The sequence below is a fragment of the Anolis carolinensis genome, chromosome 4, assembly GCF_035594765.1.
Source record: "Anolis carolinensis isolate JA03-04 chromosome 4, rAnoCar3.1.pri, whole genome shotgun sequence".
Classification (NCBI taxonomy): domain Eukaryota; kingdom Metazoa; phylum Chordata; class Lepidosauria; order Squamata; family Dactyloidae; genus Anolis; species Anolis carolinensis.
In genome coordinates, this window is record NC_085844.1 from 141,409,947 (window position 1) to 141,425,813 (window position 15,867).

At 41.6% G+C, this 15,867-nt stretch overlaps 1 protein-coding gene across 3 annotated transcripts in view; it reads left to right on the forward strand.

Annotated features, from left to right (window-relative positions):
- The first annotated feature begins 487 nt into the window (after positions 1-487).
- The window catches only part of vav3 (vav guanine nucleotide exchange factor 3), a 218,550-nt gene continuing 203,170 nt past the window's right edge, over positions 488-15,867 (forward strand). For 2 of the 3 annotated variants that reach the window (XM_008109114.3, XM_062977938.1), the window contains exon 1: positions 488-847. In XM_008109114.3, coding sequence (XP_008107321.1) covers positions 644-847 — 204 coding nt within the window. In that variant the 5' untranslated portion in view covers positions 488-643. The remainder of the gene's footprint in view (positions 848-15,867) is intronic. The other variant, XM_003220077.4, reaches the window with a different exon arrangement.

A 15,867-nucleotide genomic window follows, 5' to 3' on the forward strand; every position in this document is an offset into this window, starting at 1 on the left:
GTGGAATATAAATATTGTAAATAAATAAATAAATAACTCGATTTTTGTTCCTGGGTTATGAATATTATTTCCTAATTGGTTCTTTTATAAATACATAGAAAAAAACCTGACTTGCTTAATTTCCAACAAACCTCCCAACCTCTGATGATGTGGGCGAAACGTCAGGAGAGAATGCTTCTGGATCATGGCCAGACATCCCGGAAAACTCACAGCAACTCACTGAGGAAAGGGTTGGGACTTAGGAGTTTTAGAAGCAGCGCTCTGTGTTGATAGAAGACAACACTGTTGGTAGTAGTAGCAGCAGGGAGTTGTACAGAGCCATTGACTTTGGGCAGAGGGGTTCTTGCTGCGTCTTAGGGGTGTTTGTTTTCCCCTCAGCAACTCTCTCTGGGGCAGGAGAAGCAAAGGCAGACGCCTGAGGAGAAAAGGGCGCGCTCTTGCCTTCGCGGCTGCTGCTTCTTTCCGCGCGCGCTCCCGAGGCAGGAAAGGAAGGCGGGTGCGCGCAAGCTCGCTGGCTGGCTGCCTTTCCGCGGCTGCTCTTCTTCTGAGCGGATAGAGAGAGAGAGAGAGAGGAAGCCAAGGCAGAAGAGGGAGCGCGATCGGTGGAGGCGGCCAGCGGAGTTGTGGGCAGCCAGCGGGGCGCATGGAGCCGTGGAAGCAGTGCGCCCACTGGCTCATCCAGTGCCGGGTGCTGCCCCCGAACCACCGGGTGACCTGGGAGGCGGCGCAGGTGTTCGACCTGGCCCAGACCCTCCGCGATGGCGTCCTGCTCTGCCAGCTCCTCAACAACCTGCGCCCGCGCTCCATCAACCTCAAGGAGATCAACCTGAGGCCGCAGATGTCCCAGGTAAAGTCCGGCTCCTCGCCTTGACCCTCCATGCTCTTGCTCTCCCTCTCCATCTATCTCTCCGCCTCGTCCCACGTTCTCCCTCGCCTCCTTAATGCCTTTGTTCCAATGCAGGAGGTCACTTTGCCGTGGCCTCTGGGCTCTCGGGAGGCGAGCCACCTTTCACTCCGGGGAGGATGTCTTTTGAATCGGGCCAAGAGTTGCCAGACGCGCTCGGAGAGGCTTTCAATGTGTCCCCGGGAGAGATGGCTTGGAAAGAACAAAGGTTGGAGGTCTCTTGGGAGCTGGGGAAGCTGGCAGCTCTTTGGGAAAGAAGGAGATCATAATAATCATAGTGATAACTGGAGCCGGGGTGGCACAATGGGTTAAACCAGGGGTCCCCAAACTTTTAAAACAGGGGGCCAGTTCACGATCCCTCAGATCATTGGAGGGCCGGACTATAATTGTCCACCGAGCAATAATAATAATAATAATAATAATAATAATAATAATTGGAAGAGACACCTTGGGCCATTGAGTCCAACCCCCTTCAACCTTTGTGCAGCAAAAGCACAAGCAAAGCAGCCCTGACAGATGGCCTCCCGGCCTCAATGTTAATAATAATAATAATAATAATAATAATAATAATAAAGATGGTTGGAAGAGACTCCTTGGGCCATTGAGTCCAACCCCCTTCTACCTTTGTGCACCAAAAGCACAAGCAAAGCACCCCTGACAAATGGCCTCCCAGCCTCAGTGTTAATAATAATAATAAAGATGGTTGGAAGAGACTCCTTGGGCCATTGAGTCCAACCCCCTTCTAGCTTTGTGCACCAAAAGCACAAGCAAAGCACCCCTGACAAATGGCCTCCCAGCCTCAATGTTAATAATAATAATAATAATAATAATAATAATAATAAAGAGGGTTGGAAGAGAAGAAGAGACCCCTTGAGTCATTTAGCCTTAACCCCCTTCTGTCTTTGTGCCGTGGGGTGGGGCAGATGAATCGCTTCGATGGGCCACATGTGGCCTGCGGGCCGTAGTTTGGGGACCTCTGGGTTAAACCCTTATGCTGGCTGGACTGCTGACCGAAAAGTTGACCTGAAGGTTGCTGTTTTGAACTCGCGAGATAGGGTGAGCTCCCGTCTGTCAGCTCTAGCTTGCAGGGACACGAGAGAAACCCCCCAGCGGATGGTGACACATCCAGGCATCCCCTGGGCAACACAGAATCATAGAATAATAGAGTTGGAAGAGACCTCATGGGCCATCCAGTCTAACCCCCTGCCAACGTCTCTGTAGACCAGTTGTAATAATAATAATAATAATAATAATAATAATAATAATTTAAAAAATTATTTATATACCGCTCCACCTCCTCAAGAGGACTCAGGGTGGTTTCCAACATGAACATAAAAAGCATTCAGTTATCAAAAAAACACCATACAACAAAGTTAAACATAGTAAATATAATAAACAACATCCTAAGACAAAACAATTCTATTAAAAACATAAATAAGATTCCACATCCAAATCAATATACTCCATCAAGGATTCAAATACCAGTAAACAGGACTTCAAAGTAGACAAGTTCAGTTATAAGGGATAGGTAAAACTTGAGCATCAGAGTATCATAGGGCCAGGGAGTGGATAAAGGGCAGAGAAGGGTCTTAGTTCTCAACCTTCCAAATGCTGCGATGCCTTAATGCACTTCCTCATGTTGTGGTGACCCCCCCAACCATAGAATTATTTTCGTTGCTATTTCATAACTGTAATTTTGCTACTGTTATGAAGCGTAATGTAAATATCTGATATGCTGGAAACCAGGCCTGTAGCGAGGGGGGGGGGGGTTAGGGGTTCAAACCCCACCCCGAAATTTTTCAGGTTATAAAAAAAACCCTGGTTTACTCATGAATTTTAACTGGTTAACCAAATCCCCATGCTAAGTCTATGAGACGCAAAACATTAAGAGTCCCTCCAGGCACTATCTCAAGCAGATATTGACAGGTTTGTAGCCGAGGGGGGGGGGTGCTAGGGGTTCAACCCCCCCCCCCCAAATTTTCAAAACCCCTCCCGAATTTTTTTTCTGGCTACGGCCCTGCTGGAAACCACCCTGAGTCCCTTCTCGGGAGATAGAGCAGTATACAAATAAAGTTTTGTTGTTGTTGTTGTTGTTGTTGTTATTGTTGATATGCAGGATGTGTTTTCATTCACTGGCCCAAATTTGGCACAAATACCTGATACACCTAAATTTGAATACTGGTGGGGTTGGTATTGGGTGGGGGGGGGGAATTGATTTTGCATTTGGAAGTTGTAATTGCTGGGATTTATAGGTCACCCACAATCAAAGAGCATTCTGAACTCCAGTGATGGAATTGAATTAAACTTGGCACACATAGGACACCCATGACCAACAGAAAATACTGGAAGGATTTGGTGGGCATTGGCCTTGAGTTTTGGAGTTGTAGACCCAGAGAGTACTGTGGATATAGACCAAACTTTCCACAAATACTCAATATGCCCGAATGTGAACACTGGGGGAGTTTGCGGGAAATAGACCTTGACATTTGGGAGTTGTAGTAGCTGGGATTTATACTTCACCTACAATCAAAGAGCCCCTTGAACCCCACCAACAATAGAATTAGGCCAAACTTCCCACACAGACCCCTCATGACCAACAGAAAATACTGGGGGGATTTGGAATTGATAGTGATTTAGGGGAGATGTAGTTCACCTACCTCCAGAGAGCACTGTGAATTAATATATATTTTCTGATGGTCTTTGGTGACCCCTCTGATACCCCCTTGCAACCCTCCCAGGGGTCCTGACCCTCAGGTTGAGCAACAGTGCTCTGGATGATTGGTTTTCTCACACCAGAAGCAACTTGCTGTATGTTCTCAAGTCTCTTCTGACACGATTAAAATAATAACTTTAATAATAATAATAATAATAATAATAATAACAACAACTTTATTTTTAACTCACCCTCTCTCCCCTAGGGGACCTAGGGTGGCTTCCAAAAATAAAATAAAGTGGCAAACGTTCAATGCCATGTGCAAATAACAGAATAAACGAACAGAGCAAACCATTAAAATTAAGAGTTAAATAAACAGTTAAAATCACCGAATCAAGCAACCTTAGCCAAACATACAATCAGATAGTCAGGCCTCATAACTAACACCTTCAGAAGTTAAAATCTGTATATAGTATAAAGTATTGAAGTATAAAAATGTGGCTCTCCTATAAATTAAGGTAATTCTTGACAACATCATCATTCAGGATGGAATCAATGATAAATTAATAATCTTCTCTCTGTAGGCCAGTGTGCAAAAATAGATTTTTAGATGGGTTGCATGGCCATCTTCCAGAAGCATTTTCTCCTGACATTTCGCCTTCATCTATGGCAGGCATCCTCAGATGTTGTTAGGTCTGTTGGAAAATAGGAAAGGGAGGTTTATATATCTGTGGAAGGTCCAGAGTGGGAGAAAGAACTCTTGTCTGTTGGAGGCAAGTGTCAATGTTGCAATTAATCATCTTGATTAGCATTGAAAAGCCTTGCAGTTTCAAGGCCTGGGTGATTCCTGCCTGGGGGAATCCTTTTTTAGGAGGTGTTAGCTGGCTCTGATTGTTTCATGTCTGGAATTCTCCTGTTTTCTGAGTGTTGTTCTTTATTTACTGTACTGATTTTAGAGGTTTTTTGAAATACTGGTAGCCAGATTTTGTTCATTTTCATGCTTTCCTCCTTTCTGTTGAAATTATCCACATCCTTGTGAATTTCAGTGGCTTCTCTACATAGTGTGACGTGGTGGTTGTTAGAGTGATCCAGCATTTCTGTGTTCTCAAATAATATGCGGTCTCCAGGTTGGTTCATCAAATGCTCTGCTGTGGCTGACTTCTCTGCTTGAGAAGTCTGCTGTGCCTTTCATGTTCCTTGATTGAAACAAAGGATTAAAATTCATGTTTAAAGACTATCTGGATAGGCCTGCTGGAAGAGATTGGTCTTTACATGGTTTTTAATTCCAACAGCTCCTTTAGTTGTCAGAGTTCTTCCACAGTCATGGGGTGGCCAATGAAAAGGTCCTCTGGGTGGTGGTTGCCAGTCAGGTCCTGGCTGGTTGGAGCAGATGTCCCCCAGAAGACTGAAGTGTGCAGGGCGGATTGTGTGGTAGAAGGAGATCCTTTAGGTAATCTGGACCCAAATCATGTAGGGCTTTAAAGATCAAAGCCAACACTTTGTACTTTGCCTGGAAACTAATTGGCAGCCAGTGGAGTGACTTTAGCATAGGTGTGATATGCTCACTCCTAGATGTTCCTGTAACCAATCAAACTGCTGTATTTTGAACTAACTGAAGTTTCCAAACTTAGTACAATGGTAGCCCAATGTAAAGTGCTTTGCAGAAGTCCAACCTTGATGTTACCAGTGTGTGCACTACCAGGTCCTCCAAATCTAGGAAGGTGTTCAGCTGGCAGATCAACCAAAGCTGATAGTAAGCACTCTTGACCATCACATCTACCTAGGCTGACATTTGGAGAGACAGATCCAGGAGTACTCCCAAGCTGCAAGTACAGTCCTTCAGGGGAGTGTAACTCCATCCAGAACTGGTTGACACACTTCTATCCCCAGATGAGGACCCTTGATAGTAAGCACCTCTGTTTTGTCTGGATTCAGTTTCAATTTGTTTTTCCTCAGCCAGCCCATTAACTGCTCCAGGCATTCATTCAGTGGAGATACACTACCCTTAGTTGAAGCTGTTTTTGAAGGCATGGTGAAATATATTTGGGTGTCATCAGCATACTGAGATCAATTAGGTCTGGAACTAAATAAACCAACAGGACTGACAGACACCCCCCCCCCCCATCAGTAATAACAATATTTTGATTTTAATTCGTCCCATTGTTATTTTCTCTCTCTTGATGTTTGGTACTTTGTAGGAACAGCCTGTCAAGGATACAGTTTTACATCCCGATTATGTTGTTTTATGTTTATATATATACTCACATTTAATTATGAATTTATTTTAATTATGTTTAACTGGGAATTAAAAAAAACACTGTTTATATTTAATCCTGTTTTCATGTTTGTATATTTGTATATTTTAAATGGTTATGTTGATGCTTTTATGTTAAGCCACTTTGAGTCCCCTTTGGGGAAGATAAAGCGGGGTATAAATAAATATAATAATAAAATATAACACTAGTTTAGGTACCCTCCAATGCCCGGGTTAGGGATTTTGTAATGATAAAGACACTATGTAACACGATTTTTGTTCCTGGGTTATAAATGCCATTTCCTAATTGGTCCTGTCATAAAAGAATTGGAAAAATGTATTAAACTGCAAAAACTTTGTTTTTGAGGGACATCCTGCAACACATTTTGCTACAGTTTTTCAATGAATTTCTCATCGAGTCTCCACCAAACTCAACGTAGTTTGTGGCAGCCACAAAAACAGGGTTTCTGGAGTAGAACAACTGCTTTCAAAGTAAGTACCGCACAATGAAACAGGAAATAACACTTTGAATCAGTGTTTAAAGTTGGCCTTGATGGTTATGTATGCCAAATTTGTTCCCGATCCATCCTCAGTTGGGTCCGGAGTGTCTTTTGATTATGGGTGAACTATAATTCCCAACGACATGGGTCATTTCCTCCCAAACCCTTCCAGTATTTATAAATACTATGTGCCAAGTTTGGACCAGATCCGTTGTAGATAAGAGAAACATAGGGCTCTCTGGATGTGGGAAAATATATACAAATATACAGTAGATATATTCATACATACATATGAACTTTTATGATATAGATATAATTAGATAGTATTATTTTGCAAGCAAAAGTGTGTGGGTTATTTCCTGGACTTTTGAGAAACTTGTTTTCCTAAGTCCGCCCTGATCAGTTTGGCTCAGCAGTTCACAAATAAAAAAGAAGAAGGAACAAAACGAAAGAGGAACTCTGTCATCTAAAACAAGCATATAGGAAGTTGACAGCCTCCATTCCGGTTATCTGTAATTGCAACAGACACAGGAATGGATAAAAAGAGCCCCGAACCTAAAAAAAAGAAGAAAAGATGAGGGTTCTGTTCTTTTCATCCCGTGAAGGTTTCATTGGCAGATGTAGAAACACGTGCCCACTTTTTTCTCTTGGCAAAAAAAAATAGAGAAATTCAGAAAGGAGCTAAGAGCATTTTTGTGCATTATGTGGTCTTTAGAGAAAATTGACGGCAAGAAAGGCAATGGGATATCATTGCTGTGTGGCAGGGAATTGTGCTCTGGTACCTTGAATGGGGCATTGTATTGCAGAGGGCTTTGTAGATTATGTGTGTGGATGAGGCGGAGGCATTAGGAAACCATTTGACCTATACAAAGTAATCAGCCCAGTTCAGCCAGAATGATGACACTTCTGTTGCACTGATCTCAAATGGTAGGCTTGAAAGAGCTTCCATTGGGCTGCTTAGGGTGCCCACTAGGATGCTTAAAGAATAAAGGATGCAGTTGAAAGTAATTTGGGGAGGGTTTTTTTTTCCGTGTCAGGAGCGACTTGATAAACTTCAAGTCGCTTCTGGTATGAGAGAATTGGCCGTCTGCAAAGATGTTGCCTAGGGGACGCCCAGATATTTTGATGTTTTTACCATCCTTGTGGGAGGCTTCTCTCATGTCCCCACATGAGGAGCTGGAGCTGACAGAGGAAGCTCATCCACACTCTCTCTGGATTGGATTCGAAATGGCAACCTTCAGATCAGCAACCCAACCATCAAGTCAACAATCCTGCTGTCACAAAGGTTTAACCCATTGCACCACCGGGGGCTCCATAATTTGGGGAGTGAATTTCCCCATATCTGTGCAAGAAAGGGACAAAAGATATCTTAGTTCAGTTGCCTGAAGTTTGAACAAAGTGCTACATGAGATATAGGCTTAGTGGTCTTCTCTCTCTCTCTCCCCCCCCTCTCTTTTGTTTGGGGTGTTTAACAGTTTTAAAAAAAATATATGAATAGGCCCAATAGAGTTGTCATCAGAATACTTCTTTATGTTTATAAAACTGTACGGCACTTTATCACTGTTACTCATTTCCATAATCTAGCACTTTATGAAACCTGTCCCTGCTGGTTCGCTTTTAATTACTCTGATTTTATCTGCTTGGATTTTAATGTATTGTCTATTATTTTATTTTGTGTTTCGTTGTAATATTTTAAGTTTTGTCAAATATGTTGTGTCGTTGTTCAGGCTTGTCCCTTTTGTGAGCCGCCCCAAGTCCCTTCAGGGAGATGGGGTGGGATATAAAAATAAAGTTTATTATTATTATTATTATTATTATTATTATTAAACACACCAAACAAAAGAGAGGGGGTAGATATAAATATATATCTTGCCATTTCCCCCCTAAACTGGGGCTTAAACTTGTTCATGGTTTAAAAGCCAGCACAAATACAAAACAAATTACCTTATATATTCGAGTATAAGCCTAGTTTTTCAGTCCTTTTCAGGGCTGAAAAAACTCCCCTTGGCTTATACTCGAGTGAGGTCCTGGCCGGCTTATACTGTATTCAGGTCAGCTTATACTCAAATATATAGGTAATCAGAGTTGGACAGTCTTATCTTATTAAAGTCTTATTATTATCTTAAATTAGTTTATATATATATATATATATATATATATATATATATATATATATATATATATATACACACACACACACATATACACACACAATAAAATTTAGCCTACTGATGCCTCAAATAATGTTACTTTATCAATATCTATTTTTATTTTTGAAATTTATCAGTAGCTGCTGCATTTCCCACCCTCGTCTTATACTCGAGTCAATACGTTTCTCCAATTTTTGTGGTAAAATTAGGTGCCTTGGCTTATATTCGGGTCAGCTTATACTTGAGTATATACGGTATGACTGTCTTGGATGTACAATGATAGAAGCTGAAGTACAAGCAGTGTTAAAGGTGTATCAGCCCATTTCCTCCCCTTTCCTCAGCAGCCACAGCTGCTTAAAGCCTGCTTTGAATAATTAAAAAAAAAAACAGGCTTTGCCTGCTGGCAGGAAGGACAACAGGGAGGACACCTGCCTAGCTTTCCTTGGAAGGGAGTTCCACAGACTCACCACAGCCACAATGTAGCACCAGTTATTTTTGATGCTGTGTCACCTAACGTTAGTGATGATTAAGAAAGCAATTATAGGGTTTCCGGAGGGTGTCCCCGGGGCATGTAGGATGTCATGGATTTCCGCCGCTGAGACAGGGAGGGATTGATTCATAGTGGGGAATATCACCCCACCCATTGCTTCTCAGATGTAAGAAAGAAGTGCATCAGTGGGTGAAGGTGAGCCAATGTGGTCTGAATGTTGGACTGGGACTTCACGGGACCGGGGTTCAAATCCTTGCTCAGTTGTGGGGAAAAGTGATCTTGGCCAAGTCACATTTTCTCAGCCTCAAAGGAAAAGGATAGCAACCTTTTCTGAATCAGTCTTACAAAAACAAAACTAAAACCCTGAACCCAGCATATGATAGGGTTGTCATAATTCAGAATTATGTTGAAGCCATGTTACAGAATCAAATCTGGGGTCGGGGGAGAGAATGGTTGTTCATGCACAACTCTCGCAGATTGATTATTTGTTATTCTTTCCCATTGCTTGTGATATAGCTTTGGGGGAAAAAAATCTAAATCTGCCGGAAAAGCCTGTTAAGATACGTCAGAAGTTCTGATGTTGAAGTGCCACAATGGAAAACATAGAATTAGCCAAGCTTGCTTGACCTCCTTGGTGATGTGGATAGGGCTATTTCTGAATGCTATTGGAGGCAATAGAATATGCAGTCACACAGTGGCCCTTTCCCATTGGTTTCAGTAGATGGGCAGTGCAATTCTGAACACTCCCTGAGAAATAGGACTCTGATTTCAGCATTGTTTTGAAGAGTGTGGCAGCTGTCTTAAGCAATAGGTTGCTATTGGATAAAGAGCAGAAGTGGAAGAAGAAAGAGAGCTGTGTCTTCTACATGGCCTGCCCTGAGTCCATTAATTTACCTTGGCACCATCAGGTGGAGCAGCAGATGCTTTCTTGTTGCCATTTCGGAGCTGCCAGTCTGATTGGCTTCTTTATGGGGAATAGCTAGGGGACAGGGAAAACTTTGTTTAAAAGCAAAAGCCTTAATCTGACCCTAATGGAAGTAAGTTTATGTAGGACTGCAGTTTTAGGGGTGGTCAACTTAGGTTAGTACCATAGCAATAGATTGGAATGTTAAACTGTAATCCACTTTATTCCTACTGTTCATATTCCTTCAGTTAAAACTTTATTATCTACACTGAGTACAGATATTTTTGCCATTAGAGAATTCTACATTCACCATGAATTGCTTAGCTGATATTTAGTCACATATAAGGGTATATCAATTTCTGGCTCTTAAGTTTTTAGTCTGCTGAAAACTGCAAAAAAAGACTTTTTTTACAATGATGATGATGATAACAACAGCAATAGTTACTCTTTATGCAAAGCCTTTGAACTTCTCTGTTGTATTGTGAACGCTTTATCCCTTTGCTTCTCATTTACTACCCCCTCGGCATGGATTAGTGGTTTGAGTGTTGGAATACAACTTTTGAGACTATGGTTCGACTTTCTCAGAAACACAATCGGTGACCTTAGGCAAATCATACTCTCTTAGCCTCAGAGAAAGGCAGAGATAAATCCATTTTAATATAGCTTGTCTGGAAGACTCTGTGATATGTCCCCCTTAGGATATCCATAAATTGTACTAAGGAATGTGTCTCCACGAATAGGGTAGTTGTATTGTATGGTTACTTGGAATCTTGCCCTAGATTGGCAGATGATGGAGAACCTTTGACCTTTTTGATGTTCTGGATAGCAACTTCCATCATCCCTCTGACTTAAATGAACACAATGAGCAGTCCTTAATCACAGTGAATGTACTAAAGTGTTGTACTGAAGTGCACCATACACAACTGTTTTTAATGTCCTCATTTGTATCATTAGTATAATGCGAGCTGCATTTTTGAAAATCCAGACTTAATATTGATTGTGGGCCAGACTGACATGCAAGTAGACAGCACCATCTCTAATGTACAAAGAATAACTTTGTGCACCACATGGGGCTTTCTCCTGGTGTTTTTGTATGATTCCCAGAGAATGGAGAGCCGTGTTGGGGTAAAAGGGAGCATCAGTGAATGGGAGCTTTTGGCTTTAAAGTACTGTTTGCCATTTGAAGACCCTAGTGCAGTGGTTCTCAATCTGTGGGTCCCCAGATGTTTTGGTTTTTAACTCCCAGAAACCCTGACATTTGGTAAACTGGCTGGGATTTCTGGGAGTTGTAGGCCAAAACACGTGGGGACCTACAGGTTGAGAGCCACTGCCTTAGAATGTAGTGATATGTCTTTTCACTTCAGGATCTTATATATTTCTGTCCTAGTTTCTCTTCAGAGATTTACATGCTTGTGTGATGACTCATGGGCCATGTAGTCTCGTTCCTAGTGCTGTTGTGACGGATGAAGAGGAAAACTTGGGTTTTCCACCATTTCAGCCAGAAAGGGAACTTTCCCAGCCAGAATTGGAGCCCTTGCACCTGCAGGAGGTTTGTCTTCCAGAAATCTGCCAAACAAGCCCTGAGTCAAAATCTCCCCCATTTTCTCGCCGTAATTATTATCAACAACAAAAAGGAGTTCAGCAGGCTAATCGCAGAAGCCTGAGAATCGCAGCAAAGCATTCAGATGATTAAGCCTGCTTCCATGAGAAATTTTAGGGAGTCATACATCTGGGCACAGAGATTGACTTTCGGTTCTGATTCCCCAGAGAAGTGTTCTTTGGTGGGAAAACGAGACCCTATTTAGGTTCCTTGCGCTTTAGGAATCTTGCGGAGTCAATTCGTCAGCTACTGGAGTAGTGTGTGTGGACAGCGCTACTCCCGCTTCCAAGCCTCGTTCCTGTTTCCAAGCCTCCGCTCCCAGCCTTGTTTACTCCCCGGATCTTGCCTAGCTTCCCGGACCTTGCCAAGTAATTACCACGGATCTTGTTCTTGCTCCTCGTTTCTTGTTGCCTTGTTTCAAGCCTTGTGTTCCAAGAATCAAGTTACTTCCTAGCCTTGCTCAAGTTTCATGGACTAAAGGACCTTGTCATCTCCCCTCACTTTGCTTGGCAAAGTGAGTGTTTCGGTTATTGGATTACAACTTTGGACCTTAATATTTCATATTGGACATTGTTTCTTTGGACTAATTTTGACCTTCCCTGAAAGGTCTACTTCTGAACTATTTCCTATACTTGCTTTTATTAACTTTATATATTCCCTTAATAAAGATATTAGATAGATTCTGGCCTCTGTGTATGGTTATTGGTGCTCTGCAGCCTGGGTCGTGACAGCTTGTGAAATCCAAAGCAAGATACTTAACAGTGTTGAAATGGCTCCAAGGTTGCCAGTAACTTATTTGAAGACAGAGTCTGTTGAATTAGGTAATGAATTTCCCCCCATATCTCAGGTTTCATCTCCCCTAGTAGTGTTTTGCCCCTCTTCATTTGTCCGCTGCAGGGAATGCACTTCTCTGCAGGAAAGATGGGAACAATTCTCCAGAATAATAGCATACCTATACCCAGAATTATTTCATAAAGTGTATCATCTTTGTCTCCTAAGATGCATGTTTTCAAAGTTTAATAATTAGGCATAGCAAGGTAACATAGAGTGTTCATTACCGTATATGGCTTTGGAATAAACGTAAATGCTGAAACAACATTAGCTTAATAATATAGCAACAGCAGCCAATCTCCTTCACATTCAGCCCAAATCCACCCTTCACCCAATCCTATTTAGGGATAACTGAAAAACTGATGGCAAAACTTTTCAAGGATTTGATATTGGTGGTGAGAATAATTACCCTTCATTTTAAATGCAAAACTACTCAGATGGGCTACTTAAATTCTGTTTCAAGAATATGATTTTTATTGTGGTTTAGACAGTTGTTGCAACAGTTGTAATGCTTATAGAAATGACATGGCAACAATGTTCATTTCAAGCAAGAAAATCTGAAAATCAAAAAAGTAAAGACAATAAATATGGTTTAAAATATTAAGTTTGCCTGTCTATGCAAATATATCTCAGAAGGAAATATGTTCTCAGAAGTCCGTAGTCCGCTTTCTTTCATTAGAACTTAATAATATTTATAAGACTTAGATTCAGGGTTTGGAGTTGACAGATCCCATTTGCACTTCACATAATTATTATCTCCTTTTTGGCATAGCCATGGCCACTTAGCAAGGCTTTGCATAAATGAACTGTTTTAGAAATCCTCCTGAAAAGTTTAAGTGCTTTGATATGCTTGGCAAAGTTTGTGGAAAGGCAGCGTTTAAAGATCTTGATTGGATAATGTACTAGAATGGTTGCCACCCAGTAAATAATGTCCTAGCCTTCATAATCTGCTAAGAAAATAATACTTCAGGCATTATTAGTAAGAAATGCTAAGACATTGGTTTCTGTTTTATTTTTTTAAAAAAACAAAGCACCTTTAGGCATACATTTTGCTCAATGACAGCTTACTCAAAGCAGCTGTAATTATTTTTTGCTTCATATGAATATGGTAAGCGTTATATGCATTTTTGGTTCCCAGACCTAGCTATTTTTTGTGCATGAAATTATATATGCAGGCCAGGCATGTAGCCTGGGGGGGGGGGGGGGCTTGAGGGGCTTCAGCTCCCCCCCGAAATTCCCAGGGTGGTCCACGAGAAGATCTTATATTTATTATTTAAACTGTTATGTTTATTCATATCATGATCTAATCTAATATGCATGGGGATATTGGAATAACGATATAAAAGGTTTGCTAGGGCAAATCCTCTCACTCAGACTCAGCCCCCCCCCCCCCGAACCAAAATCCCAGCCCCTCCCAAACCAAAATCCTGGCTACGGGCCTGATGCAGGCTTTAACCTTCTGCACTGGAGCCCCCAGATAGCACAACAGGTTAAACCCTTGTGTTGGCAGGACTGCTGACTGAAAGGTTCAAATCCGGGAGAGCAGGGTGAGCTCCCTCTGTCACCTCTAGCTCCCCATGCGGGGCCATGAGAGAAGCCTCCCACAGGATGGTAAAACATCAAACATCCGGGCATCTCCTGGGCAACGTCCTTGCAGACGGCCAGTTATCTCACATCAGAAGCTACTTTCAGTTTCTCAAGTCACTCCTAACACGAAAAAAAATTCTTCTGCATGTAATCCATATCTGAAAACATATTTTTTTATTACAGCTCTTTAGAATTCTTCAACTGACATGACCAACTGTCATGCTGACTGACGATTCTGGGTTCTATAATCCAAAGTATAACATATCAAGATTTGAGTACCACAGAGTTCAATAGGACATAGTATTTTTGAGTGCACTATGTACATTCGCCTGGGTGTAAATCCTAAAATTCTTCAACTGACATGGCCAGCTATTATGCTTTGTGGATTCTAGTATAACTTTTTCAAGATCATAGTCCCAGTGAAACGTACACACACACCCCCCCCCCCCACACACACACATATATATTGAGTGCACTATATATCTATTTACCTGGAAGTAACTCCTGTTGGATACACTTGACTAACTTCTAAGTATACACAGATGGCATCAAGCTGTTAGTGTGGCAAATTTATGCCAAGTCTTTGCAGTTGCCTGTCACAAGTTTAATTTTAATGTCAATTTTTGGGCATCACCCAAATTCTGTCCCTGTGCTGTCTTCCAGGCCTTGCTTGTGTTACATTGGCGTGTGCTGTATTCCAACATATTTTTTTTCTCAGAGATGAAGCATTTGCATCCTGAATAGTTTTAATAATTAATTCTGATTTTGTGGACCGTATGTAAAATTTAATGAGGGAATGCATTATTTTCCTTCTAAATTGCCAATCACCACTGTGAAAGAGGAAATTGAATTTTCCAGTTTATTTCAGTGACTTTGGAAGGTGGCCAACTTCCGAAGTTTGTGTGCTGTATTTCACAGAATGATGTCCTGATTTCCTCAGGTCAAATTATGTCTTTGAATGTATTCTGAGGTACATTGACTATATTGGAAACTTGGACGAAGGTAGTTTTCTAGAAGAATTGCTTGCTTGTACAAAGCTCCAAAATAAACTTGTGTGAATGAAAGCATGATCTAATGCACCCATGAATGACAAAATATGTATTATGGTGAAGGTAACTTAAGGTAAATTCCAATGGAGCAAACTCTAAGATGATGTTTAGTTTAGATAAGCTGGAATCTGGGAATACAAACACTGTCTGAGCTCTGTGAATGCAGCATTTTTTCAAATGAAGCTGAAAGTGTTTGAGGATTGGGACATTCATAGGGATATCAAGCTGCTTTTGTTCTTTCAACTCTATTGTATGCCTGCAAAACATGGACCATTTACAAATTCTCAACTTCTGGAAAGATTCCATAAGTGTTGCCTCTGAAAAATCCTGCAAATCTCTTTGGAAGACTGGTGGACAAACAGCATTCTGGAAGAAGCAAAGACTATCAGCACTGAAGTGATGATTTTCCGCCATCAACTTTGCTGGATTGGCCATGTGTCTGAATGCCCGATCACTGTCTCCCAAAGCAGTTACTTTATGCTCAGCTTAAGAATGGAAAACGGAATGTCGGTGGACAACTAAAGAGATTTAAAGAGGCCTTAAAGCTAACAAAAAGTGGAATAAATACTGAAAACTGGGAAGCCCTGTCCCTCAAGTATTGTAACTGGAGGTCAGCTATTGTCAACAATGCTGTGGATTTTGAAGAGGCACAAATAGAGGGCAAAAGGGGGAAATGTGGCAAGAAGAAGGCATGTCAAGCAAACCCTTGTCATGTCTGCCTTGCACCTGAAAATGTATGTTCTCACTGCAAAAGACCATGTGGATCAGAACAGGTCTCTACAGTCACTTATAGTCACTGACCCACCTCTAAGACTCTACCCTTTGAAGACAATCACACTCAGCCATGAGGGATCACTTATAGATAGATAGAGAACTTGGGAATCTCCAGATGTTTTCAAATTGTAACTCCTGCTGTCATCACTTCCTACTATGCTGAAAAGAGCT